This window comes from Zonotrichia leucophrys, chromosome 2, assembly GCF_028769735.1.
Source record: "Zonotrichia leucophrys gambelii isolate GWCS_2022_RI chromosome 2, RI_Zleu_2.0, whole genome shotgun sequence".
Lineage (NCBI taxonomy): Eukaryota > Metazoa > Chordata > Aves > Passeriformes > Passerellidae > Zonotrichia > Zonotrichia leucophrys.
This window is the reverse complement of record NC_088171.1, coordinates 101,895,220-101,920,004: the sequence shown is the minus strand read 5'-3', so window position 1 is coordinate 101,920,004 and position 24,785 is coordinate 101,895,220. Positions and strand designations below refer to the sequence as shown.

Below are 24,785 nucleotides of genomic sequence, written 5' to 3'. Positions count from 1 at the left end.
GACATTGCAGACTCAGAGGGGTCTCTGTGTCCATTAAAACCACAAGGCTTTGTTTTAATGGCCAGTGAAGCAAGGAGGGAATGCTGACTGCAGGAGTGAGCCCAGAGCTGAGGAGACTCTTGGTAACAGCAGAAAGGAGACACTGTGAAAGAAAAAAAGTGGCCTTTGTTGTTCATGTATATAGAAAGCACCACTTCCCAGTGTAGCCAGGTTCAGTACTGTTAACTGCTTTCCTACTGATCAAAGGAAATAAGGCAACTCTTTTGGCTTTTTTGCCTTCTGTTGCTTCCCCCAGTAGCTTTGAAAATGAATATAAGGAGGAAAGTACAGAGGGGAGAAGATCAAAGACATGTAATTCAGTTTTTCTAGTTATTTTACTGGTTGGCCAGAGCTTTCCCCTGTGATTTAAGGAAAGGCAGCCAAACATGCCAGGATTTGGTGTGTCATCTCCACAACTATTCAGTATAGTGATTATCTTGAGGATTTAGAACAGACATTGTTGGGTTTGAACTTTTTATTTGCTTTGAGGTTTTGATGGATCAAAGTTCAAAGCAGACATGCTAACCACTGCCACTGAAAGTATTTCAGAGAACAGCATCATCTCATACTTATTGTATGTTCCTGTAGGAAATAAAGTCAAGACTTTAAGTGAACTAACTGATCATTGCAGGAGAATGAGATTTTAACAGAACAAGAAGAGCTGCTGGCCATGGAGCAGTTTCTGCGGAGACAGATCGCCTCCGAGAAGGAAGAAATAGATCGGCTCCGAGCAGAAATAGCCGAAATACAAAGGTAAGGGGCCAGCTCACAGCAGAGCCCAGCCAGGACAGCATGCTGGGATTAAAAGTGCATAAATGCTTTGCTGAAAGAATACTCCAAACCACACTTAAAAGCTCACCCAGTGAACATCACAGTTGAAAGCCACTTGTTCTTATCGAAGTCTTGACAAATTTGAATCTTGCAGGATATTTTCTGTTGTTTTAACAATGGAATTATGATCTAAAGGAAACTTGACCCTGTGCACTAAAAAAAATCCACCTATAAAATCACTGCTTTATTTTTTTTTATTAATTAAGCTTTGAAAGGGAAATCTGATTTTGCCCTTTAAACCATTGGCAGATGACTGAGGGGATGAAAATTAAGTCTCTAGTGTTGCCACAGTTCTGGCAGACTGAAGGAAGCGTTTAAAGTGGAATTTGCCCTTGCTCTTTCAGTCGCCAGCAGCACGGCCGCAGCGAAACCGAGGAATACTCTTCCGAGAGTGAAAGTGAGAGTGAAGATGAGGAGGAGCTGCAGGTCATCCTGGAGGATCTGCAGAGACAGAACGAGGAACTGGAGGTAGGATTTGGTTCTTGGCATTCACTGGTTCTCTCTTGTGGCGATGATGTGATTGCACAGGTGCAAACTGGTTGCGTGCATCAGTTTTGCCCAGGCTTGTGACCCATATGCAGCTTTTAAATCGCTGCTCTGTGCGAGTTCCTGTTGTTGCCTGGGTCAGCAGTGCTAAACACCCCCGAGCTACAGCACAGGAACATATTGTCATTCCCTGACATTTGTTTCCCTTCCCTAAAAGATCAAGAACAACCACCTGAACCAAGCGATTCACGAGGAGCGCGAGGCCATCATCGAGCTGCGGGTGCAGCTCCGCCTGCTGCAGCGCGCAAAGTCCGAGCAGCAGGGCCAGGAGGAAGAGGAGCCGGAAAAGCGCGGGGGCGTTTCTCAGCAGCAGAGAGACACTGTCCTGGAGACAAAAGCAGCCAAAGAGCAGCCAAAAGCAAGCAAGGAGCAGCAAGTCAAGCCATCCCCAAGTAAAGATAGGAAAGAAACTCCCATTTGATCCGGCTCCTTGGCTATGCACGAAATCAACTGAACTGTGCAAATTACTGTAATTTGAGTCAAACTGCACAAATTATTGGTGGCTGTGTACATTCTGTAAAGAAACTTTTCTTTTAAGCCCTGGAGACTTTTGTCTCTAATACTTGTGGCTTCTACTCATCAGACTCAGGTGAGTTTGGAGAGGCCAGAAGAGTTTTCCAGTTAGTATCAGATTATTTTAAGACTGGTTTCCTTCAGGTGATTCAAAATAATTCAGTAACAGTTTTATTTCAAACCAAAATCATTATTTACATTCACTGGAGCAGAATTGGAAGATCTCCTTTTCAGTAAAACAAAACCCACCCACACTTACTAATGATTTGCCTTGTGGATCTGTTCATCCTCATTCACCATTATCTCTGCTTATTAACCTAGTCACTTCTTGCTTGTGCCTTTGATACCTTTCTGATGCAGATTATATACAAGGGAGCTTTAAATTTATTCTGGGTTGGCTGAAACGGTGGGAGACTGTGGGGTATCATGTTTACCTAACATGCCCTTAAGCTTCATTTCTGTTCTGAGATGTACTGAATAAGTGTAAAAACTTGAGAGATGTTATTTATGTCCCTGAACGGTGGCAATGTCCGTGTCCTTTAGCGGTGTAGGTAACTCACTGACTCATCATTAACCACCCTCATCACTCCTGTTTGAGACAGGCCCTGCTCACACTGCTGCCGTGTAGCCAAGCGCTTTGTCTTCATCCATTTTAAATGTTTCCATCTCTTGGAAAAAGCCACTGCTTGTAGGCAGGGATGGAGTGGTCGTGTCTTTGGGACGTATCTGCCTGACCAAGCAATACAGCATTGCCCCTGCACAAATGCCAGGCACTTGGGATTCCAAAGGAGCCCGCAGAGCCACGCCAACGGGAGGCACCGGGGGTTCAGCAATAGCCTCCTTTTGTTGGTGTTTGACAAACCATCCACCCCTCCCTGGGACTTGGTTTGGGTTTGGCTGTTTTTAATGCTTCTGCCCTTCCAAATCCTCCACCCACACTGGCATTTAAGGGCCCTTTCATGTTTTGGATACGCTCATTGGACTCAGCCCTCAATCCATAGATAGACAGAAACTCCACAGAGTGCATATAGGCTATCTTATTTTTTAATCTGGATATTTATTTTCAGCACCTGTTGGATGTGGTTTTATTCTTTATCTATTGCACTGTTGTGAATCATTGGCCATGATTTGATTTTTGTACAAATAATGCTTTGATATGTTATAGGAAAAAACAGCATAGTATTTTTTTAAAATTTGGAAAAAAGTTTATAAACACAGAAAATGTGATCAGATTACAAATGTAAACTAAAGCATTCTCCCTTGCCTTCGTTACATACATTTTATATTTGCTGGCAATATTTAAACTTTTTGTTTGTTTGTTTAATTCACACTAATTCCTATTGAATTGTCATGGATTTTTCTAATGTTCTTCAGACAAATCTCTTAATATTGGTTAACTTTTATTTTGTTAGGATTGTATTTATCAAGCAAATAAATTCAACAGCCATTTGAAAGTAGTTTCTCCTTCATCTACTTCATAATGCAGATCACAGTTACTCTTCTCAGGTGGGTGCCTGCAGCTGAGAATTTTCTATGAAAAATTTCTCAAAGTAAGGTCTGAAACAGGTGGAGCCCCTGCAGCAGCACAGCTCCTGTAAGCAGAAACTTGGTGTCAAACACCTGGGAGATGTTTGAATTGTTGTGTGCCTCAGCACAGGTGAGGCTGGGGCTGCGCTCCTGCTCCTCCCCTGCCGAGGGCCCTCCTGCCCCAAGCAGGAACTGCCTGCAGTGAAAAGTACACAGAGAGCAGCCACTGGAAAGCCTGCACGTGGCAGCTGAGAATCATTAGCCAAAAAAAGCCAAAGTTAATTTCAAATTAAGTGGAAAGTAACTACAGCACAATAATCTGAGTGTGCTGTTCAGATCAAATTGTAAACTTCTCAATCCCAAGGGCCACAGAAAAATACCTGAGCAGCCTGGACACCTGCGTGAAGCACATCCATGTCCTAAAGGACCAGGTTATATAAATCAAAGTGTCATTTGAGCTGACTTAAAATGAGCCTCTTTGCAACACCTAAGAGCCTGTGCGTGCCAAGTGCAGCAGCAGCATCTCTGTCAAACCCTTTGGACAAAATACCAGACTGATTTACATTTACTGAAAAGAGGCAGGAACAGGCTCACAACATTATTCCCACTGTTCTGGACTTAACATTTCTGAGTGATTGGCCCTTGGCTTCCTTCTTAAAATCTGAGCACTTGCACTGGAGGTGCCCCAGGTGATGGGATGGGTGACAATGACACACCTGGCTTGTTCTGACACCTCCTTCCAACAGAGGCCCGGAACAGACCGGTCACATCCGACAGTCAGAAGCCCAAGGGATCAGGAAGCACCATATGAACAAATCATTGGGATTCCTGTGCCAGTGAGGCAGGACACAAAGAGGGGGGGTTGCCCACAGGTTACTGAAATCACAACAGCTTTTATACCCATTGAAATACTGCAGCTGTGCTTGGAACAGCCTCAGACATCTGGCACACCAAGCAGGATTTTTCCCTCCCTCTTTTTACCTGAAAAGCAGCAGCCTGAAGTGAACTGGTATTGCCTGAACAGCTAAAAAGAACTGGGGTTGTTTTATTTATTTTTCTGAAAGATAACAAAAAATAAAATGTTAGATGGGCCTCCAGAAATTCATTGTCCTTTACCATGGACATGAAGGACTCCTGTACAGAAGGTTTCCACCTCTATTCCCTGTTCCTACACTAGCACTGGGGGGACTTTTATTTCTCTGTCCCCTCAGATTAATGAGTGAAGTAGCAATTTTTAAAATCTATGTACTGAAACCAAGAATTTGATACCTGACCATGTAAAGCTAATTTCTTTCAATTAAAAAAAAAAATAGATAACAATTAAAACTTCAACCTGAACCTCTGCCAAAGAGGTCTGACCAAACTTCATCTGTCAAGCTTTCCTTTTCTCAGCAAGCAGCTCTTACTCCCAGTGCTTCATCTGCACAGGGAAAAATGCCTCATCCAGACCCATATAACATGGCTTATATCCAACAGCACAAGTTCTCCACTGTGCTCTTTAGAACACACTCCAACAGCAGAAGGCACAGCACGGTGCCCTGTGCCAGAGCATGGCTGTCTGTCCTTCCTGTCCCTCGGAGGAAGCCCTCGGCTGCTGCCCCACCCTCTCCCAGAGGTGCAGACCCACAGCACCTGCCAGGACAGGGCACTCTGCACTGGCACTGCTGACACAAAGGACTTGCTGCCACGTTTCCTCTGGAGTTTCTTGTGTTGCTGCCTTAACAGCATGAGCTGGAAGCTTTGCCAAAGGATTACACTGCACAAACATGATTCTAAACCAGACAACCCCACTCCCACAGCCTGGAAAAATTCCCCATCCGAACCGCAAGAGTTCTCAGACCAACCCTGCAAACTGGGCTGCTCTGCATGGACTTCTCCCCTTCCCAAATCCCTCTTCTCTCTGAGCCCCCTGGTCCAGGAGAAGAACCACAGCTGGTCCTTGAAGGGGGGGAAGGGAGCCGTGAGCGCGGCCATAGCCTTGTTCTCTACAACTCCACAGATTCCATGGCAGTCTGCAATCCCAGCATTTTGTATTTGAGAGATGGGAATACTGCATCCCACATTTCTGCCCCAATGAACACTTCCTGCTGCCACACAGGGGATGTGCCTGGGAGTCCCAATGAGCTCCTGCTGCTGCACACTCCCACTACTGAGAGTCACTGCCTGGGCTTATCCCAGTTAAGGGCCCTGAGGGAGATGGGGGCACGACATTTCTGCTGACAGCAGAAATTCCTACAGGAAACAGTGTCAGGCACAAAGATCCAGGGGGTGACTGGAAAAAAACTAAAAAAAAAAAAAAACAAAAAAAAAAAACCCTCAGCCAAGAGACCAGAAGAAACCATGAGATCAATGACCAGTACAAGAGAAATGGCCTGGCCCCATTTGTGCCTTTGTCAGTACCTTACTCAAATTGAGTTTATTTGGGTTTTTCTTACACCACAAACCCAGACTGACTGAAAAATAAATGAAATTCCTTTTGATGTTCAAGCAGTGCATCTCTCCTCCTCTCAGCCTTGCTAAAAAACATGCAGAGAAGCATGCTCAGTACCTTCACTTGTCACAGTCTCAATCCCAAAGCACCTGCAGGTAATCCCTTTAAGCATTTCCCACACAGAGACATCACTATATGTCTGCAGAAATAGGTCACGGAATTTCAAGCAGACAACGATCAGAGAACTGTAAGATGTTTAAACATTTGGTTATTTATCTCTGCTAAGTGACGGTATTCTAATCAGCTAGATGTAGCCCAACCTCAACAGCAACTGAACCCTAAAATAATCCCATTAATTTGGGCTCTTTATTTATTTTCTGATCTAAACAGAATGTTAATTAAAACTAACAGGCGGAATCTGAAGGCACTCGGGCAGAGGGACAAGATCATGCAAAATGAGGTTTTCTGTCATACTTTCATATTTTAAGGCAGTCTCTCAGTAAGGCCTAACTCTGCACATACAGAAATGATTAATCACTTCAAATATCCTTTCCAAGCTGGCACAGACAGGGAGACAAACCCTTCCCATCAGTATCAGGGAGGACAGAGTAAGTGGAATACAGAACCAGCTTCTGCCCATCTGCCTGACTCAGAATCTTCTTCTTATCCTTCCTGAAAGCAGGTCAGAAAACGTGAGGTGCTCACCAGCTTCCCCAGCAAAAGACAAGGGACTAAGAGGAGCCTTTGCCAGCAGGAGGGAACTCACTCAGAGAGTGCCTGAGCCATGGGACAGACTCTGCCCTCCTGCCCCTCCACTCCCAATTCCACTCAGCACCTCTGCAGCCTGACCTCTGGCAGTACAGGGACAAGGGGCCGAGCACTAACAAGGACCCTGCTGCTCTGTTGTCCTAATGAACCCACGGGGCCAGGAGCTTGTGCAGCAGCCATCTGGGACATTCAGAGCAGAAAAAAACCAGTTTCCAAGCCTTGCTCATGTCTTGGTTACAAACAAACCCTCCCTCTACAGAGTTTCAGACATTTCCCAGTTTTACTGGCATGAAATCTGCAGGCAAGTGTGCCGAGGAAATGGCCATACCAAATCCTGATGGGTCCCTGGGAGGAGAACCAACTGATGGGAGAGAAGCTGCTGTGGAAAACAGCAAGTGGGAGTAAGGCAGCACTGCAAGCAGGACATGGGAATAAAAGGAGTTTCCTGTGAAGAATTCTCATGAAGAAGATGCAAGATGAGTGAGCCAAAATATTAAATGGCAAACAATGAAAATTGCCTGTGAAGAACCAATCTGGTATTCTACCAAGCAGGTGAAAGCTGAGTGATGATACAGCTTTTGAAAACCATGAACCAACAGATGGCAGCTTGGGAGCCACCTCCCTTTCTGCTCAGGAAATCCTGACCAAAAGAGAAATGAACTGAAGTACAGAGCTCAAATCTTTCCTCAGGAAAGGCACCCAGGAGGTAATTCAGCAGGATGTCTGGCAGCATCCCCTGACACTGCTCCACAGAAGAACCAGCGCCATTTAGCAGTGCTCAGAACAAGGATCCACACTTCCCCACACCCCATATCCTCAGGGAAACAATGAAGATTGAATTATTGGCACTGCTAACACTGCTGGCATGAGAAAATCCCTTATCAGAGTTCAGCAAGAGAGTCCACATGCCTCAGGCTGTAGATCAAATGCTCCAGGGAAATGCTGACAATAAAGCAAGGCTTTCCTTCCCCTCTGCTTCTTGGGAATCATCAAACGGAGCAGAAAAGAAAGGGACGGATCCATGACAGGCTGGGTGGAGGAGAAAGGACAAAGCCATTTCTCCTCTTCACTGGAGATGATCTTCAGCTGTTACATGAAAGGGAGACTCAGGCACTCTGAAACTGAAAACACTCAAGTCTTCCTTAGGAAAAGCTTCAAACACTCTCTCTGATTCCTAGGCCTGAGCCACTACTGCATAAATAGAGCATCCAGAAGTTCTGTCTCATTTTTCAACATAGAAGTGTTTTACCTTGAAGTAACTGGAAAATAAAGGGATCAGACATAATCCTTCATTTTACTGGACTAGTGGAAGAGTACATAAGTACAGTGTTGGAAATAGTTTGGGCCATGTTAATTTCAGACTCCAAACTGGGATTTAAACCCCAACACTCCTCCAGTGAACACTGTGCTCCATTCACAGTCAAGAGCATGGCCTGGACCAGCCTCTGGTCTCAACAGGTCCTGTTCACACACAATTCAACTGCAACTTAATTGGCACACACAAGGCAAAAAACCCCTCAGATGATGGGATTTATCTTCTCTGAACAAAATGAAGAAATCAACTGCACTTCAGTGCATATTGCTGAAATGGGAACCTCCTGGCCTGGGAGAAGATGAGTCACTCTCAGGTGCTCTCCTTGGGGCAGCAGGGAGAGCAGCACTGCTCCCTGCTTCCACACGGCCTGCTGCCATCCACAGCACTGTCACCCTGCCTGCTCCTCCAGGGATTCTGCCAACTTTGAAAAGGGACATGCATAGCAAAAAAAAAAAAAAAAAAATTTTGTATTAAAAATCTACACCAAAAAAGCAGATGAAAAACACACGTCTACAAAAAGTAATAAATAAAGAAATCCCACAAAAATCCTCAAGCATAAAAGAAAAAAACTCTGCAATTTAGAAAATCAAACTTACCCAAAAAAACTCCAAACTCACCACATTTCAAGGCAGACAGAGATGGCTCTGCATCTTAACCACCTCCAAGGCTGTGCTAAGGAGTACAAAAACAGCCTCTGGGGAGCAAATAGCAACTTTCTGTTTACAAGAGAAGAAACTGCAGAATAATCTATTTTCCAAAAAAACAGGAGGTGAAAAAAAGATATCCCCCTAAGGCTCAACTGCCAGGGCATCAGGTACCTGACTGATAAGTGAAAATGTTCTGCTAAAATACATCAAAGATAAGCTGCCACAGCCATTTCTACTTCCTCAGGGGGGAAAAGAAGCTTCACACTTTGGGTTCTGCAGGCTGGAAGAAAGGTGATTTAAGGAAGTTCTCCCTGGAAGACACAGAAGGAGATACTGGATCAGTAATTTTAAATGAGAGGAGAGGAAAGCAGTCAATGGACTGCAGGCAGGTTAAGGGCAGTCTGGACTCACAGTTTTCTGTAAATCTGACTGAGGTGCATGTTCAGACTTACTTCCAGCCAAGATGACATTTCAGGCTGGAGGCAACAGGCTCCCAAGCAAAAGGGACACTTGGAAGAATCCAGCAAAACCTCAACAATATGGTCAAAGTACATCTGTGCTGTAGCATATTCCATCTCAAAATGCAGAATTCTTCAGGATCATTAAGCAAACCCCTTGCCCCTGAAACAGCCACCAGAGTGTAGAAAACTGAAAGAAAAAGTCCACTTAAATTTCAAACTTATTTTTTTAATGTCTTAAAAAGGTCACAAGATTTCTTTCCATCTTATTAATAAATTTTATTTGGACAAGTAGAGAACAACTTGTATCACAACAGCTTTTAAACAACATGATTAGACTGCAGCACTCCAAGGAGGCTCACAGATATGTACAGTATATGAAGAAAAAAGTTGCACCTTCAGAGCTGATCATGATCAAGTTAAAAATACCTGACTTAAAGTACATGTGCTAATAAATTTCCTTTAGGTCATGACCAGCATGAAAATAATTAGGACACAGGTACTCAGCAAAGTTTTCTGCTAATGGATACAGCAATATGCTGCATTTAAGGATTAAAATCAGATTCTAGTTTAGTGTTAGCACTGAGCCCTTAAGAGAAATCCAAAGTTCTACTTTTCCCATTTACAAACATCAAAGCTATTCCCACTTAAGGGTGTGCCCAGCTGCACACAAATCAAGTCCTTGACTGATAAAAACTTTAGCTCTAATACTGGAGGTCTCAGTCCCTGTACAAACTCGCCTCTCTGGCCATCCTGCCCATCAGCTGCTACAGAAAATACTTGCTAAGTTAACTCCTCAGGAGAAACAATGCAGGTGTCTGGAAATCATCACATCCTTTCTACAATGAAAATGATCTGCCAATTCAAGTTTCATTTGTTCAGGAAGACAGAAGATTTAAGGCTTCGGTGGCAAAAATAATCCTCTGAGCAGTGTTTTTCTAAAGTCAAGCTGACACAGGTATCTTTACTTTGCCTTGACTTAAAATCCCTGGTTATCAGGTTTAGATAACATCCACCTGTTAAATCTGGCAAGAAATCCCTCCTTCCAAAGAGGTTGCTCTAAATCAACCATTTTAGAAGCATTTGAGGATAGTTGGTTTAATTTTTTTTTTTTTAATTATAGCAACATTGGGAACTTAGTAAGTTGATGAAGCAGTGCTCATGGCATCATCTGCAATTTTGGTACTGGCAGGGTGGATGCTTGCAAAATACTTGACATCACTGTCACCATCCATTTGAAGAGCCATAATTGTTTGTTCCACAGCTTCTTGGTGAGAGTTGGCAGAATTCAGGAAATACTCTGTAAGAGAAAATGCACAAAACTTATGGGAGGAAAGGGCAGCAGATACTTCAATGCCAGCCTCAGCGCACCCTGTGAGACACAAAATTTCAGAGGACAGTGCACTCCTGCAGTCCAACTGGAATATCTGAGCAGGCACACAAGACACTTCCAAATATATCTATGAATTCACCTTAAAAATAATTTAATGTTTCAGAGCACAGTTGCTCTAATGATGTTGCACAAGTACAGGATTTCTACAGCCCTTCAGTATAAAAGGGTGTCAGACTCCATGGCCAAAGAGGAAGGAAAAGCCTGGTACAAAACTCCAGATGAGAGTGCTTGTATTTGTGACAGAGGAAAGACACCATCAACCCATGGCCATGCCACTCCATTTCCCTGCCAGCCCTGCCAAGTAATCATCAAATGATAGATCTAAGATAACATGAGTGGAAGAAGCTCCAACATTCGACAAACTACAGAACACAAGTTGCAAAAAAGCAATGTCACTAAAAATGGCTCATAGGAAGATTGGTTGAGATCTGAGGTTTAAAAACTCCTGAACTGATTTTTTCAACCTGCCTTCCCCAAGCTATCCACCCTCCCTAATCCTACAGAGAACACCTCTGAGGCAGAGACTACCTGCCATACATTTAAGTAGTGGCAATGCAGAATGGAGGTGCACTATCCATGTGGGGGACACAAAAACACCAATGCACGTGAGGGCAGGAAGAACAGTGACATCCTTGGCACAGTTAACAGAAGATAAATCTGCCCATCAGCTGATCCATCTCAGCTGCCCCCATATGCTTCCTCAGTCAGCATGCACAAGGCAGCTCCAACAGCTCAGCAGTCCTCAAGCCAGTGTATGGTGCTGGGAGTGGAAGTGACCAGAAATGGATGAAGTATTCCAAAATGGACACTCAGCTGTCTTAGAAAATAGCCTAATACTTCTAATGCTGATTTCCTTTGCTTTCCTTAACAGTGCTTTGGGCTCTGAGCACTGCTGACTCTTCTGGCACCTGCAATGCACTGGGGATGCTTTCCTAAGCACACTCTGCAATTTAAGAGTTGCATGTCTTATTTCCCTGAAGAGAAACCAGAGAAGCTTTCTTCCCACTGCTACCATAAAATATCAAGCCCAAACAACAGCCATCTCTTCTCCCCCAGTGAGAAAAAACAAATGGTAGTTTATATTTGTGTATATTTTTCTGTCTTATTACACAGAACATCAACTTTTTTTATTTTCTAAACTAAATAAAGGGCACTGTTCAACAATTTCACAGATGCTAGCTGCTCACTTGTGCTTTCTGATGACACCTCTACCAAGTAGTTTATTCATGGAAAATGACACCAAAGGAACAGGCTGAGCAAGAACTCATTTCCTCAGCACTACACAACCACAGGTTGGACACCACAACAGGGTCAGCCAAGGTAACATCTCACATCAAAGAGACAGTAAAAGCAACAGCAGCCCACATCTGATGTTGCTTTTTCTTTCCCAGCTGAATTTAGGAAAACTGAGGGACAAAAAACCCCTGTGCAGTCAGCCCATTGCAACTCTTTCTGCCACTAACCTTTCTCCAAAAGGGTTTGCTTCAATGTTTTTGCGAGCAGGACTCGAACATTTGGAACCTTGTCAGATGCCAAGTGTAGTAAGTGTGGCAACAGATGCACAGCAAACTGGTCCATGGGCAGGCAGTCATCTTCACTGATACTCTGGCAGGAACACAGAGGCAATTTCATTACATTTCAGCACAGGGAGGATGAAATCTCAACACATAATCAGAAACCTGGAACTCCCTTTTTTCCCTTTTTTTGTTTTTTTAATCACTGTACCACTTGACAACAGGAGAGAAAAGCAGAAGACCTTTACAATCCTTCTCACAGTTAATTTAGTCTTTGTTTAAACTAGAGACAAAAATGGTTAATAGCAATAACAATTCTCTAAATAAGCTCAAAGCTCACATTTCTCCAAACACTTCAAAGAACTGTCCACCTGGGCAGGAGCCACAGTGGCTCCCAGTCTGCACCTCTGCTACAGCCTCCAAATTTGACCATTTCCTTGGGATCCCAGCTAGTTTCAACTCCTGTTTGTTTTGCTGAGAATGCACTGGCTTTGACCAAGCTGCACAAGCTGATTGAAGAGGTACAGGCAGCACCTACTCATTGATTTCTAAAGATTTATTACACCAATCTCATTTCATGCTGAGCAACAAAGTAGCTTCCCAACTCAGAGATTATTTTGCTACACTTGTGCTCTATATTCAATATCAGATTTGATGACCTGGTGCTAATTTGCTGAGCTAAAGATGCAGTCAAGCTCGCCTATGGAGAAACAGAGAAAAAAACAGCCATGAAACTATTCCCTTGGAAACAATGCTCTCAAATATTCACCAGTATAATGCCAATGGACAGCTGGAGAGTTCCAGTCCCCTTAATTCTGATCACCACCACCACCACTCAAACAAAACCAAAAAGCAAACAAACAAATCAACTTCCCCCAAACCCCCAGAACAGAAATGAAAAGACATTTCACCTGGCAAATAAAGACAAAAGTCTGCCGCCCAGACCATTTGTGGCATCTACAGAACTTTTCAACAAGTTCATTCATGAGGTCTATCACAAAAGTTGGTGTTGAAGCCATGTACAGCTTTTTTACCATTTCACTAACCTTGAAGAAACAAGAAGGAACAAAAAAGTAAATTAAAAAATTGCCCCCACCAACACTCAGAAGTCTGACACCCTAAATTTATTCAGATTGCTTTACCAGCTTGTAGGAAATCCAGCGGACAGAGGACACTTTGTCTGCACAGAGGTTGAACGCAATGGGCCGCAGGTAGTCATAGATGTCCCTGGCACTGTACAGGTCCAGGAGCAAAATCAGCTGCCTACAAGATGGAAGAACAACCAAAGACAGTGTGTCACAGTAAGAAAAAAGGCAGCTGAACTGAGTACCATCATTTATAGGACAGCACTTATCAAATATGCAATGTGGCCATAATGAAGTTACTGGGAAGCAAAATCTATTTTTTAGTGCCATCATCTTGAATGTGGGTAACTTGAAAATATCAAACTAACAATACAACTACTGGGAATTTTTAAGCAAGGGGGACATATGGAGGAGGAGAAGGATCATCTACTAATCAAAAATTAAATTAGGAATAACACTGAAAAACATCTATAATATGATTTTCATATTTTTAAATATCCACGACAATAAAAATAATCATTCTGAAAAGCACATACTCAGCCAGCTCAGCACGGAAACGCCAGTTCCTGCTGTTATCAGTCACCAGGAATTCCTGAAGCTGATAAAGATACTCTCGTCTTTTGTCAACATGAAGAAGCTGAAACAGAAAATACAAACTTACATAAAGAGCTACAGGCTACAATCAGCACACAGAACAAGAGCTTTAAATACAACTAATGAAACATTCTGTTTATTTAAAAAACCTTAAATCTTTAGCAACAGTGTTGCTTTCCTGGGCTAAACTGTGTAATGCCAAAGACTAAAATCACATGAGGCACTACTGAAAGGAAAATGTGACAAGTCTCTTCTTTTCTAAGAAAGGAGGTGTAAATAGTAAAGATAGTTTTAGGATTTGTGTCTCTCAGCTCCAGAAATGAGGCAGTTACAAAGAAACCTCTACAAAAATTTGACAAGTAAGTTGTGTAGGCAAGATTAGAGAAAAAAAAATCATATACTGAATAAACATGAACAAAGCTCTTCAGAGAAAATCAAGTAGCAGCAACACAGATCTCTTGAACACATATTCCAGTATTCAACCGACATCTGCAGAGATTCCCACAGAGTTCCATGGGTAGGACACAGACATACCTTCAGGAAGTCATGCAAGTGCTTAAGCACACCTATCCTCACTTCATCTAGGTCCTTCAAAAAGCCATTGAAGACAGGAACCAAATCTCCAGCTGTAAGCTGGTCTCCAAGGATGACAGCAAGCTCATGTATGGAAAATGCCAGTGTCCGCCGAACCTTCCACTGCAACACAAACAAATCAATGTTATTGATCCAAAGGGCTCCAGGCAAACCTGAGGGTCAGTATCCAAGCCGGACTCCCAGCAAATTCCACTGCTTATAAATATCCTTACAGTACCTCATGTAACAACTGAATATTACACTAGAAATTTAAAATAGGGGGAAAAAAAAGGAAAACTGAAGAGAAGACAAATGACAAGGTATCATTTCTTCCACCTCCATATCAAGGAACTATTCAAATAGAAGTAATCAAAATATTTTAATTTTCCTGGTGCCAGGAAGCAAAATAGTATTCCTGACATGAGTGCTCTTGCACACATTACTTTTCGCTTTAAATTCTTCAGCATAAATTAGTTTCATGTTACTATTGTCTCATTCTATTTTTAAAATTAAAAGAGTAAGACATATATCCCACAATATTTCAGCTGGGATATTTTAGCTTCCATAATAGGTAAAGTTTCTTCCACACTTGGTGCCCAGCAGCCCAAGGACCAGTGGAGCTACCAGACACCTTAAATTGAGGGCACATTGTTTAATTCTAGTAATTATTTCAAAAAAGTCTTTTAAAAATAAAATAGTATCTATTCTTTAGGCAGCACTTTCCAATTAGCATGGGCACTGCTCTTTTGCTCTGGTTTGGTGATCCAATCGTAATTCAGATTAGACTGGTGATAAATTCTGGACACTTCTGCACACAGGGCAATTTGTTTTTACTTGTGTTTCAAATTATTAGCTGGTTGTTTTTAATGGCTGTAAAGGGGCCTGGAAGACATGAGCAATAGCCATGTATAAAATTACTCACAATGTATCACTGAGAACTGCTGCTCTGACAGAGCAAGCAGCAAGTTCAAGGGAGGTGAAGCAGTCTGAGAATATTTAAAAAAATATAAAGAGCATCTCCAAACAAGGAAACAAAGGAGGTCTGGGAAACAACTGTAAACCACAAAATGCAGAAAGCCACCTCCTTACCACTTGACAACAAGGAAAATGCTGCTATTTCCAGGATTTGTTTTTAAAGCAGCAGTGCTGCTGCATGGTGATAGCGATGTTATTCCTGTATGACTAACTGGATGTGGCACCAAGGCCTGGTGTGAGGCTGACTCACCAAGCTCCAGACATGCCTGCAGGGGCATGTCTGCTCACACAGCAGCACGGCCCAAATTCTCAAACATAGGAGGCTCCCAGACACTGCCATAAGATCTCAAGCATGCACAGGAAATCAGAAACCTGTCCTCATTTTCCTACTGGAGATCCATCTCCCACTCTAACCTGCCCATTTCTTTACTACCTGAGCACCACACCCCCTGCTTCCTCTAAAACAACCACTGCACCTATCCATCACTCCTTGTAGGATAACACGAGGGAAGGAAAGCTCTTTGTGGAAAGCACAGCAGCCCAACATCCAGCGAACAAGAGAAACCACTACAGAGGCTGCAATTGGTCTTTGTCACATCTCACAACTTCAGACTGTTCAGTGCTTGAGCTCACCTGCATGTCAGAGGCCAGAGTCTCGTAGGTGTCCTTCAGGCAGTGCCAGTTCTGCCTGCCCAGGGTCAGAGCCACGCCGGGCAGGCTGTAGGCGCAGTGCTTGGCAATCTCGGTGTCCACTGTTTGTGCGCGGGACGGATCAGTCATGGACAGGTACTGATCCAGCAAGGCTTGAGGGACAACATCCTGCAGCAGGAGGAAGGCACAGCATACACACCATTTTCACTTACTCCTCATAAGGCTCACTATCATTCCAGGGCCCTCTTTTTCCCCCACAACTATAGAATATTATTTAATTACAGTGTCTTAATAAGAGCACAACCCTGTTCTTCTAAGCCTTCTGATGTTTACATTTTTGTAATGGAGTTTCTCATGTACTTTTCATGTAAATAATGATTGTTTTGCATTCCTTTCTAGAGGAAGAGAAATTTGATGGACTGTTGGTTTGACCAGTGTGGCTGGAGAGGTGGCAATTTCATCCTCCAATCCATAGTCACTCTTGAAAGTCTATAAATATTGGAGTCAGAAATAAACTACGCTCTTTTTACCTCAGACCTTTCAGCTTCTGCGTGTCATTCATTCTGTGTCCTATTCTGACACACAACAGTTTTGTATCTGCTAAGTTCCACCAAAAGGTTCCAAAGGAACAATAACATGACTAGGGGCTATTTGAAAACACACAGACCAACTCAAGAGAGGAGCAAGTGGACAAGTCTCCTTAGGGAGTCTAGGAAATGGAAAGACTCCATTCTACCCTTTGCAAACATTCAGATTCATGTTGTGCAAATTGGCCATTTTGTGTCATCCATAAAGACAGGTAAAACAGCAAATGATGTGACTTGCTCAAAAAAACCTTTTCTAATTCTCTCAAAATCTTGAAAAGGTGGAGAGAAGACAACTAAATTAAAATGCCTTGGGAAGCAGGGAAGGGGAGGGAGCAGACTACAGTGTGTTCCATACTGCGTCCAAACTCCTTGGACACTCAACAGGGAGAAAGAGGCTTCTCCGGAGACAAAGAGATCTGTGGTGAAGAACTATCCCTCTGTCCACTGAGGAATCAAATCATCTGAACCAAAATTCTGTGAGAACCTCTTTACTACTGCCTTTGCTTCAGCTGTGTCAGGGACTGACTCTATGAAGGGGAGCACAAGAGCATTTGCCTAACACAGCTGCTGAACAGCTCGACGGACAAGAACAAGCCAGGGACTGAGATTCCCACTCAAGGAGTCACACTGATGCACAGTGGCAATGTAATGTTGTTCCACACTATGGAACAACAGACACTTGATTCCTTTTGGAAAAAAAAAACAGAGGCAGTTCCAGTTTAATGAAACACTTTCAAAACTGTTCTGCAAAAAGCTATCAAGGGGCAGGGGTGGTTCCTCTCAAAACATGTAATAAAAAACCTGTTTCCTCAATAACCTAAGTCCCACTACAGCATGGTTCCCATTGAAAACTAAACCAAATTAAACAGAGCCTGAAGATCTGTGACAACTGTTATCTCATGTCAAAATAATATTGTTATCTCTCATGCATAAATGTAACAGAAACAATTTCTAAATGAAGCCATTGACTCTGGAAACAAGGACTAATTTAAAACTACTTAATTAAGAGGTATTTAATAGAAACTAGATCATGTCAGAAATGAATGAATGAAAAAAAGGGATAAAGGAAATACCCACATATATTTTTAAAAATGTTACTTATCAAGAGGATAAAAGAAATACCCATATATATTAAAAAAATTTCACTTATCTGCTACATATAAGAAAACCAGAATTCACTATCATTTACCTGTACTTTGGATTTTCTTTCTTCTTCAGGGCTGAAACTACTGTTGGTACTCAAATCTGAATCATTATGAATATAGTGAAGTGGAGAATCCATACCCTGTGAAAAAAAGAAAATAAAAGGTCACATAAAACACACTCTAAGATTAAACACAAAAGAAATACCAACATCAAGAAGTGCTGTCCTTGCCTCACAGTCTATTTCTTAGATTAAAGGACTATATGTTTTAATATCAAATACAATTTTACTGCAGCCCAAAATCAAAAGGTCTGCAAGATAAATCTGCTTTCAATTTCAAACAGAAGCTCCTCTTACTCTGCTCCATTTTGGTTCTTATGGAATGAAAATCACAGGAGAGAAGTACTTTTGAGACTGCATTAAGGAAAATACAACTAACATATGGGTCCCATTGCTTCTCCCCTGAATGGAAAGTAAGAAAACACCTGTAGCTGACTTTGATGGACTTGCTGCTTTGGATTTGTGCTAGAAAATGGTTAAAACAAAGCCACCCTCACACTGAAGAGCAGAATCTCATGAGACTCATGCTGTTGCACCCTTCCTGGAGGTGATTATTCTATAACCTTCTCTGGACAAGCTTCACCTTATAGAACTGAGTCCTGCTTGGCCACAGCTGCTGACAAGAGTCGTAACTTCTCTCAGCAGTCCTAATAAAATAATTTTCAGCAATCATTTTAGCACCTTGGCCACACATCTGGGCCTTGGGGAGTGGCAGAGGTGTGATGGGCTGCAGTGAGCTGTGCTGCTGGGGGGATGCACCAACACTTTCCTTACAAGTGCAGCTCCCCAAATACAATGGCTTCGTGTAACAAACCAGGAATTTCAAGCAGAATACAATGAATATCTGAAAAGTGCATCAGGCTGCTGTGTGCTGGAAAAGGACAAAGGCATTTTTGCTAGATTTGAGCCAAGGTATCTATCTATTCCCAAATGCTGCAGGGTGAGCTCCTAGGGTCAACACAAGCAACAAGAACATGCCTACTTCCACCAGCTGCTCAGATCATTTTGACAACGAGAATTTTCCAGCAAACTACAAACTTCTTCCAAAAAAAGCCTCCAGGATACAATCTGTCTTCCTTGGTTTGACTTCAGACAGCTGCTTTTTCCTTCTCCACAAGCTACTTTCATCTAAGCACTGGGCTGCAATTTTAGCTGCTGAGGTATAATTACAGGTGATAAAGGACAGGCAGAGCTGTGAAGCAACTGCACATCTCTGGCACAGCAGTCCATGCCACCTGTCAGGCTTAGGAAGCAGCAGCAAGAAGGTGTTAAAGACCCAAGGAAAGAAGAGATTTGCAAGCAACTCCATAACTAAATGTGTCCAGCAGCACACAGCTCCAAATGTAAAACCTCTGGAGGCTCTGAAAACTATCTCTGCAGGATTTTTAGTTTGACAGTCAATTCCTCCTTCACTCTTTTTTAGCCTTTTGTTTGTCTGGGGGTTTTTCCCCCTGAAAAAGAGATTATTTTCAGCATTGCCAGTCACCAGCTTTGATGTCTGGCAAATCATGGAATTATGAGGCAGCCAGTACACCCTAGCCACAGTACCTTCCATGAGTTGCCAGTTTGCATGGGACCAGAGGTTGGTCAGCCATTCTGTTACAATAAAAGTGAAAGGACTCCATCTCACATTCCCTGCTCAGCTCCAAAAGCTTAAGCTTCAAAAAATCATACTTTATGGACTGAACCAAGGCAAACAACCGAATATAATGGAGGGTGTCACAGATGGGAATATTTTCACTCAGCCACTTTCAAAGTCAGATATGCATTCCTGAGAAGAAGAGTTTCAGTAGAGAAGGCCAGCCATCAGTCAGTATTTAGGTTATGCAGTATCCCCACTCCTGAAAATGAAGTTCCATCTTTTTCCATGCACACACCTAACTGAGCATTGCAGAGAGGACATGAAAATTCAGCAGGGTTTAGCCTAAAAGCTTCTTGTGTACCAAGAATGCAAATCTTTGCCATGGCCTTAATGCATTCTTGTGTACCTCAAACACAAAATCTTTGCCATGGCCTCTAAAATCTCTAAGGCTAAGCTTCCCTTGGCTGCATAACAAGAGCTCTGGGGTTGTGCTCCAAAGATCTCTGCTCTGTGTCGAGGGTTGCACACCAGGACAGGCAGTGCTGGCGCTTCCTGATGGAGCAGCTGGCCCACAAAAAGAAGAGGCCAATGTCAGGGGTCCATCTCCTCCTGGCATCCATGCTATTCTTATTAGAAAGAGGTACTTGTGCCAGACAGGAGTGAGAAAGTTTTAGCCCAGTTTCCTCTCTACCTCGAAATAAAAACAGATTTCAATACACATCCCCTTATCAAACCTTATAAAGAACATAAAACCTAAAAAAAATAAAAACAATGCCTCCTGAGAAAAATAAACAGCTGCCCTCAACAAACAAGCTTCATCATGTCCCAAAAATCTTACTGGTCCACTCTATTACATCATTTATTTTCACTGACTAGAGAATCTCTCTTAAGCATGCAGCATTAACTCCTTCATGATCCAGTACAGCTGCCAAAGGACAAGCACACTGTGGTTTTGCTTACTGGAGTATGTGCAGAACTGTGCAGGCTGCATTCAAATATAAAATGCTGGACAGCTTCACTTCCCTCAAGAGTCTGGTACCCGACTGACACACTGCTATGCTGAGACTTAAAAACCTCAAGAAAAGTCAAGAAGAAAAAAAACACCACAACAAAACCCTGACCAAAGTAAAAAACCCCAACAACCACCTGTGAAAATCAGAGGTCTCTTCACTGCTAGGGGCAACAGTCTACTTGCTCAACAGATCACAGCTTGATTCCCAGAATTCTAGGTCACCTCTAGAATATCTGCTCACTTGTAAAATGAGGGCTTGATTCAGTGCCAGTAACAAACAAGAAACTGACAGATTAAGAGCATCCTCTTAAAGCATAAAACTGAAACATGCAAAATCAACATATACCAGCAATGTGACTGCTTCTTAAATTTTCTTTCAGCATTATACTCTGTATACAAAAACATAAAACACAGGACAAGTCCCTCTGCACAAACATCACCTCCCAAAATTCTTAAGAATGGAGGAAAACTGTAATTTCAGGTAAGCATTAGAAAGAAGAGATTCTATAATAAAAAAAGCATTTTGAGCCTGACAAAAAGGAATTTGAGGCAGGCTGGTGTTTTTGAAACAAACCACATTTGTATAGTTAAATTATGATTGTGTATCATCAGCAGTAACCATGTAAATGTCATATTCCTGAACCCCTTGTATGTTTTTGGTCTAGATGGTGGTCCAACAGCTTAGAGAATAGTTAATTAAATGCCATCAAGAAACACTGCTCTAATTCAAGAAGGATGAAAATATTTTATACTGAACTGGTATTAACTACTAGCCATTTCAAAGATGCTTGTCAAAATTTCATCTGGAAAACACAATTTCAGTAGAATGATTCAACAAATCACTTGCTCTGGTTTTATGGAGCCTATTTTGGAACCATTGCTATCTGGTTACCACCTCAGCTTGTGGCATTACATGCAGTGAATGTAGTGGGTTTGGCCTGACAGAGCAAAGAACAGAAAAGAGTATCAAATGCCAGAACTACAGTCAGGCAGGGAATGGGGAGAAGGGCTGAAGAAGTAAATGCAAAAAACTTCAAGATGTTACTGACTGCTAGAATCCTTCAGCAGTCTGCACAACATGTCAGTTGCAGGTCCTCAACTTCTCTGATGCAGACCAGTAAACCAGAATAAATCAACTCACAGGGAGCAAAGAGAATGAGAACAAAGTACCCCATTCTACAGGTTCAGGGAAGGACACTGGAGAAGAAGATTCACTCATTATGAGTAGGGAATCTATTTTAAGCAAGGCACTTTCACATTAATAAAATGTGGTAGCATTAAAACAACTGCAAATGCAACAGTCACAGAGATTTTAACAGAAATTCTGCAACAGAGATTTTAACAGAAACAGTTTAAAGAATTTACACGGAGAAGCAGAGAATTGGCAAAAACAAAGGCACCCAATACCAGTAATTTTATTTTAGTAGCTAGCATTTCAATACCATCCAACAAATGGGAATGTCACACCAGCCAAAAGTAGAAAGCATTTGGCTGCAATCATCACATGAATGCAAATTACTGCTCTGTTACTGGAGCCCTGAAAATCCTAATGGAAAAAAATAAAGTACAAAACTCTGTCCTTACCTCAACAGTGTCACGAATTAAAGGCACAATATCACTCAGTATAGGTTTAAAACTTTGTTGGTCATTGATGGTTAGTTCAGTCTGTGAATCTGTTCCCTTGCCAACACTGGCCATTGTCTCTTCTTGAGGATGCAAACTGGATGCTCTGAGTGCAGCAGACAACACCTCCACTTGTGCTGCAGTACACGAAAGAGAAACACATGAGAGACTAAACTGCAATAAAACTTTTAGCAAGTCCACAGATTCAAGTTTTAGACAGAGACTAATTAACTGAAAGATGGCAGAGGAACTACACGAGAGGTACACCAACTTAAGATCATATTGGTAAATCCCAAACTAGGCACCAATTAAGTGCTAGATTAACACCCCACTCTTTTTCTAGGGTACTCAACCAAACCACAGTCCAATGAAATTTGTTCCTAAAGCTGAAATAAACAAACAAACCCCATAATTCAAGACAAATAAGGAGACCGCTGTTATGGCAGGATCAGCTCTTTAACAATTTTAGTAAATATTAATAGTGCAAATAGTTTTTTGGGGCAGGACAGCCGATGAATATTAACTTATAGACTGGGCTGCTTGTGGTAGGTGGGACTAAGAGACAGAGACATGAAATAATTCAAACAAAGATTGAGAACAATTTTCGTAATACACAAAGGATTTCAGTTCTGAGAGGTTGTTCTCTCCCTCTATATATGTTCATTAAAATCTTACATTTTAATAGCAACTCCAAAGCAAGATCTATATAGAAAGATGCCAGACCCAATACTTCAGCCTTCTTGGATCCTCCAAACAAATAAGAAGGTTGCACTGTGTGATGTTCTCTTATTCATCTAAAAAAGGCATTAGCACTTCATATTCTGCTATCCACTCTTTTGGAAAAGATCCAGCAGTTCTGAGGCTGCTCTGCTTTCCATCCCTCTGTTTACTGCCAATTAGAAAAAGCTTTGTTGAGCAATGCTCCTTGGCTATAGCCTGACCTGAGATCAGATATCAGGGGCAATCTCAGTTGCAAGTGACACAGAATTCAGTGCAGATTAATCCACCCTGCCACTCTCCTCCTCCTCTTCTTTCCAAGAAGGCAGGGAGGAATTATCTCCTCACTTATTAAATTTATCCAGCCATCCGGAAGATCTGTTCCTCACAGATTTTGTCTTTTCCAAGGTTTCTTAAATGTTCACTGTGAAATTACATGACAACCCATATGCTTCTTTTTAATCCCACACTGCCATACTAAACTACAGAATTCTGAATTACTCCCTCCAGCATTTTCAATATGGTTGTTAACAAGTACTAAATAAAGAAAGTTGGACTCATTTGTAGATAGAAGAAACAGATATACAGATATACAGCTGTTACAAGAAACAAAAATTGTTAACTCAGCAAAATCTTAGATTAGAAGCATTAGCAAAATCTAGCAAAAATTGGAAAACACACTGTGGAATAAAGACAATTTTTTAAAATATGCAATGCTAACTCTCTAACTCTGTCCAATTTCTGATAAAATAACCCAAATATATTCTTGCTGTATTACTCTATTCCTCAACATGAAACAGGAAAAACAAATTGTTAAAAACTTAAAGTATAACCAACATAATACTAATACTTTCACTATAAAACATATAGTTCAAATATATATATTATAATTTACATATAAATATATAAAAATAAGGAAATTTACTGTTACTAACATTAATAAGACTGCTACAACCTTACTCTTCAAGTATTACTTCACTGACAATAAACTTGTATACTCTAAGACCCATAAGAATAAAAAAGATCAAGGTTAATAAATTTTCCCCAAAACTTAAATGTTAAATAAATCATCCCCAATACCAGGCAAAATAAGTGGCTATGCTAGGGCAAGGAATGCCTGGCTTATTTCCAAACTATTTTAATTTAGAGAAATCAAACAAGAAAATGGAAAATAATTATATTCTGCTGCACATTGAGACATTTTTCTTGAAGGACAACTTCATGAAAAATGTGCATTCCTCTCACCTTCACTGAAAAGTGAAGAAAGCTTACCCCAACTAGGTAAACACATACTGCTTCAACACTGTTTATGTATTTTCTGAAAAATCCACACAGAGCTAACAAAGATTACCTACAGCAACAAAAGTATCTACAGCAGGTATTGGGAATTTTCCAAGACATATTTCCCACCCATGCCCCACTGTCAGCCTGCATACCTGGACTGCCCTTGCTTAGGGGCTTTAACAGGATGGAGACAACACCTGTCCTGATTTCCTCTGCCTGCCCTAGAAGAAATATGACAAAAATGTGCATTTCCTCAGCTTCTTGTCAATTCTACAATCTCAAGATGTGGGGGTGAAGGACAGGAGAAGCCAAACTCCCAAGGATTTCATTGACTGGCAAGTGCCTTCTTTCAGTGCTTATCTGTGACTTCAGTGCTGCCATTCACTGAAAGGTGAATGTCCTGAAGCCCACAAACATCTCAAGGTCCTTGCTAAAAGAAGAGCCAAGAATTGCTGTGGCTCCTTATCTCTCATGGAGAGATCCCCTACTGACATGAGACAGGCAATGGTTTCCAGAAAATAATTTCAAATTCAAGTAAAGGATAAGGCTCTCCTGTGAATGACTGAGAAATGCTTCAAGAAGGGAATCTCTGGCTAACCAGTTTTCACATCTACCATCGGTAAAAACTGGAGTGTAAAGGTCAGTTTTGCACATAGCATAGAACTCAGGTTATTGCATTGCTCAGATAAAGTCAATGTTCACTCCATCTTAGACCATTAATTAACTCTTTCTTCAACTTTTGCTTCAGGTGAGATGTATTATTAAATAAAAAAGTATTTAGTCTTGGCTACTGTACCTGCATCCTAAAATAATTAGTACAATCTAGAAATTCTAAATCACATTTCATCTGTCCTACTGAATTTCCTGGTTTTCAGGAGTTTCTGTCCCTTACTGTTGTTTTCTGTTTCTCCTGATG

At 41.8% G+C, this 24,785-nt stretch overlaps 2 protein-coding genes across 10 annotated transcripts in view; one reads left to right on the top strand and one right to left on the bottom strand.

The window, feature by feature from the left end:
• The window catches only part of RALBP1 (ralA binding protein 1), a 33,915-nt gene extending 30,530 nt beyond the window's left edge, over positions 1–3,385 (top strand). For both annotated transcript variants that reach the window (XM_064705854.1, XM_064705853.1), the window contains exons 8-10: positions 671–792; positions 1,215–1,338; positions 1,574–3,385. In XM_064705854.1, the coding sequence (XP_064561924.1) occupies positions 671–792; positions 1,215–1,338; positions 1,574–1,837 (510 nt within the window). In that variant the 3' untranslated portion in view covers positions 1,838–3,385. The remainder of the gene's footprint in view (positions 1–670; positions 793–1,214; positions 1,339–1,573) is intronic.
• A 5,954-nt stretch (positions 3,386–9,339) lies between these two features.
• PPP4R1 (protein phosphatase 4 regulatory subunit 1) overlaps positions 9,340–24,785 on the bottom strand; it is a 62,968-nt gene continuing 47,522 nt past the window's right edge. For 7 of the 8 annotated variants that reach the window (XM_064705852.1, XM_064705849.1, XM_064705845.1 and 4 more), the window contains 10 exons: positions 24,022–24,090; positions 21,830–22,005; positions 17,637–17,732; positions 15,843–16,028; positions 14,196–14,357; positions 13,604–13,704; positions 13,125–13,245; positions 12,894–13,028; positions 11,932–12,073; positions 9,340–10,375 (listed from right to left, as the gene is read on the bottom strand). In XM_064705852.1, coding sequence (XP_064561922.1) covers positions 10,212–10,375; positions 11,932–12,073; positions 12,894–13,028; positions 13,125–13,245; positions 13,604–13,704; positions 14,196–14,357; positions 15,843–16,028; positions 17,637–17,732; positions 21,830–22,005; positions 24,022–24,090 — 1,352 coding nt within the window. In that variant the 3' untranslated portion in view covers positions 9,340–10,211. The remainder of the gene's footprint in view (positions 10,376–11,931; positions 12,074–12,893; positions 13,029–13,124; positions 13,246–13,603; positions 13,705–14,195; positions 14,358–15,842; positions 16,029–17,636; positions 17,733–21,829; positions 22,006–24,021; positions 24,091–24,785) is intronic. The other variant, XM_064705848.1, reaches the window with a different exon arrangement.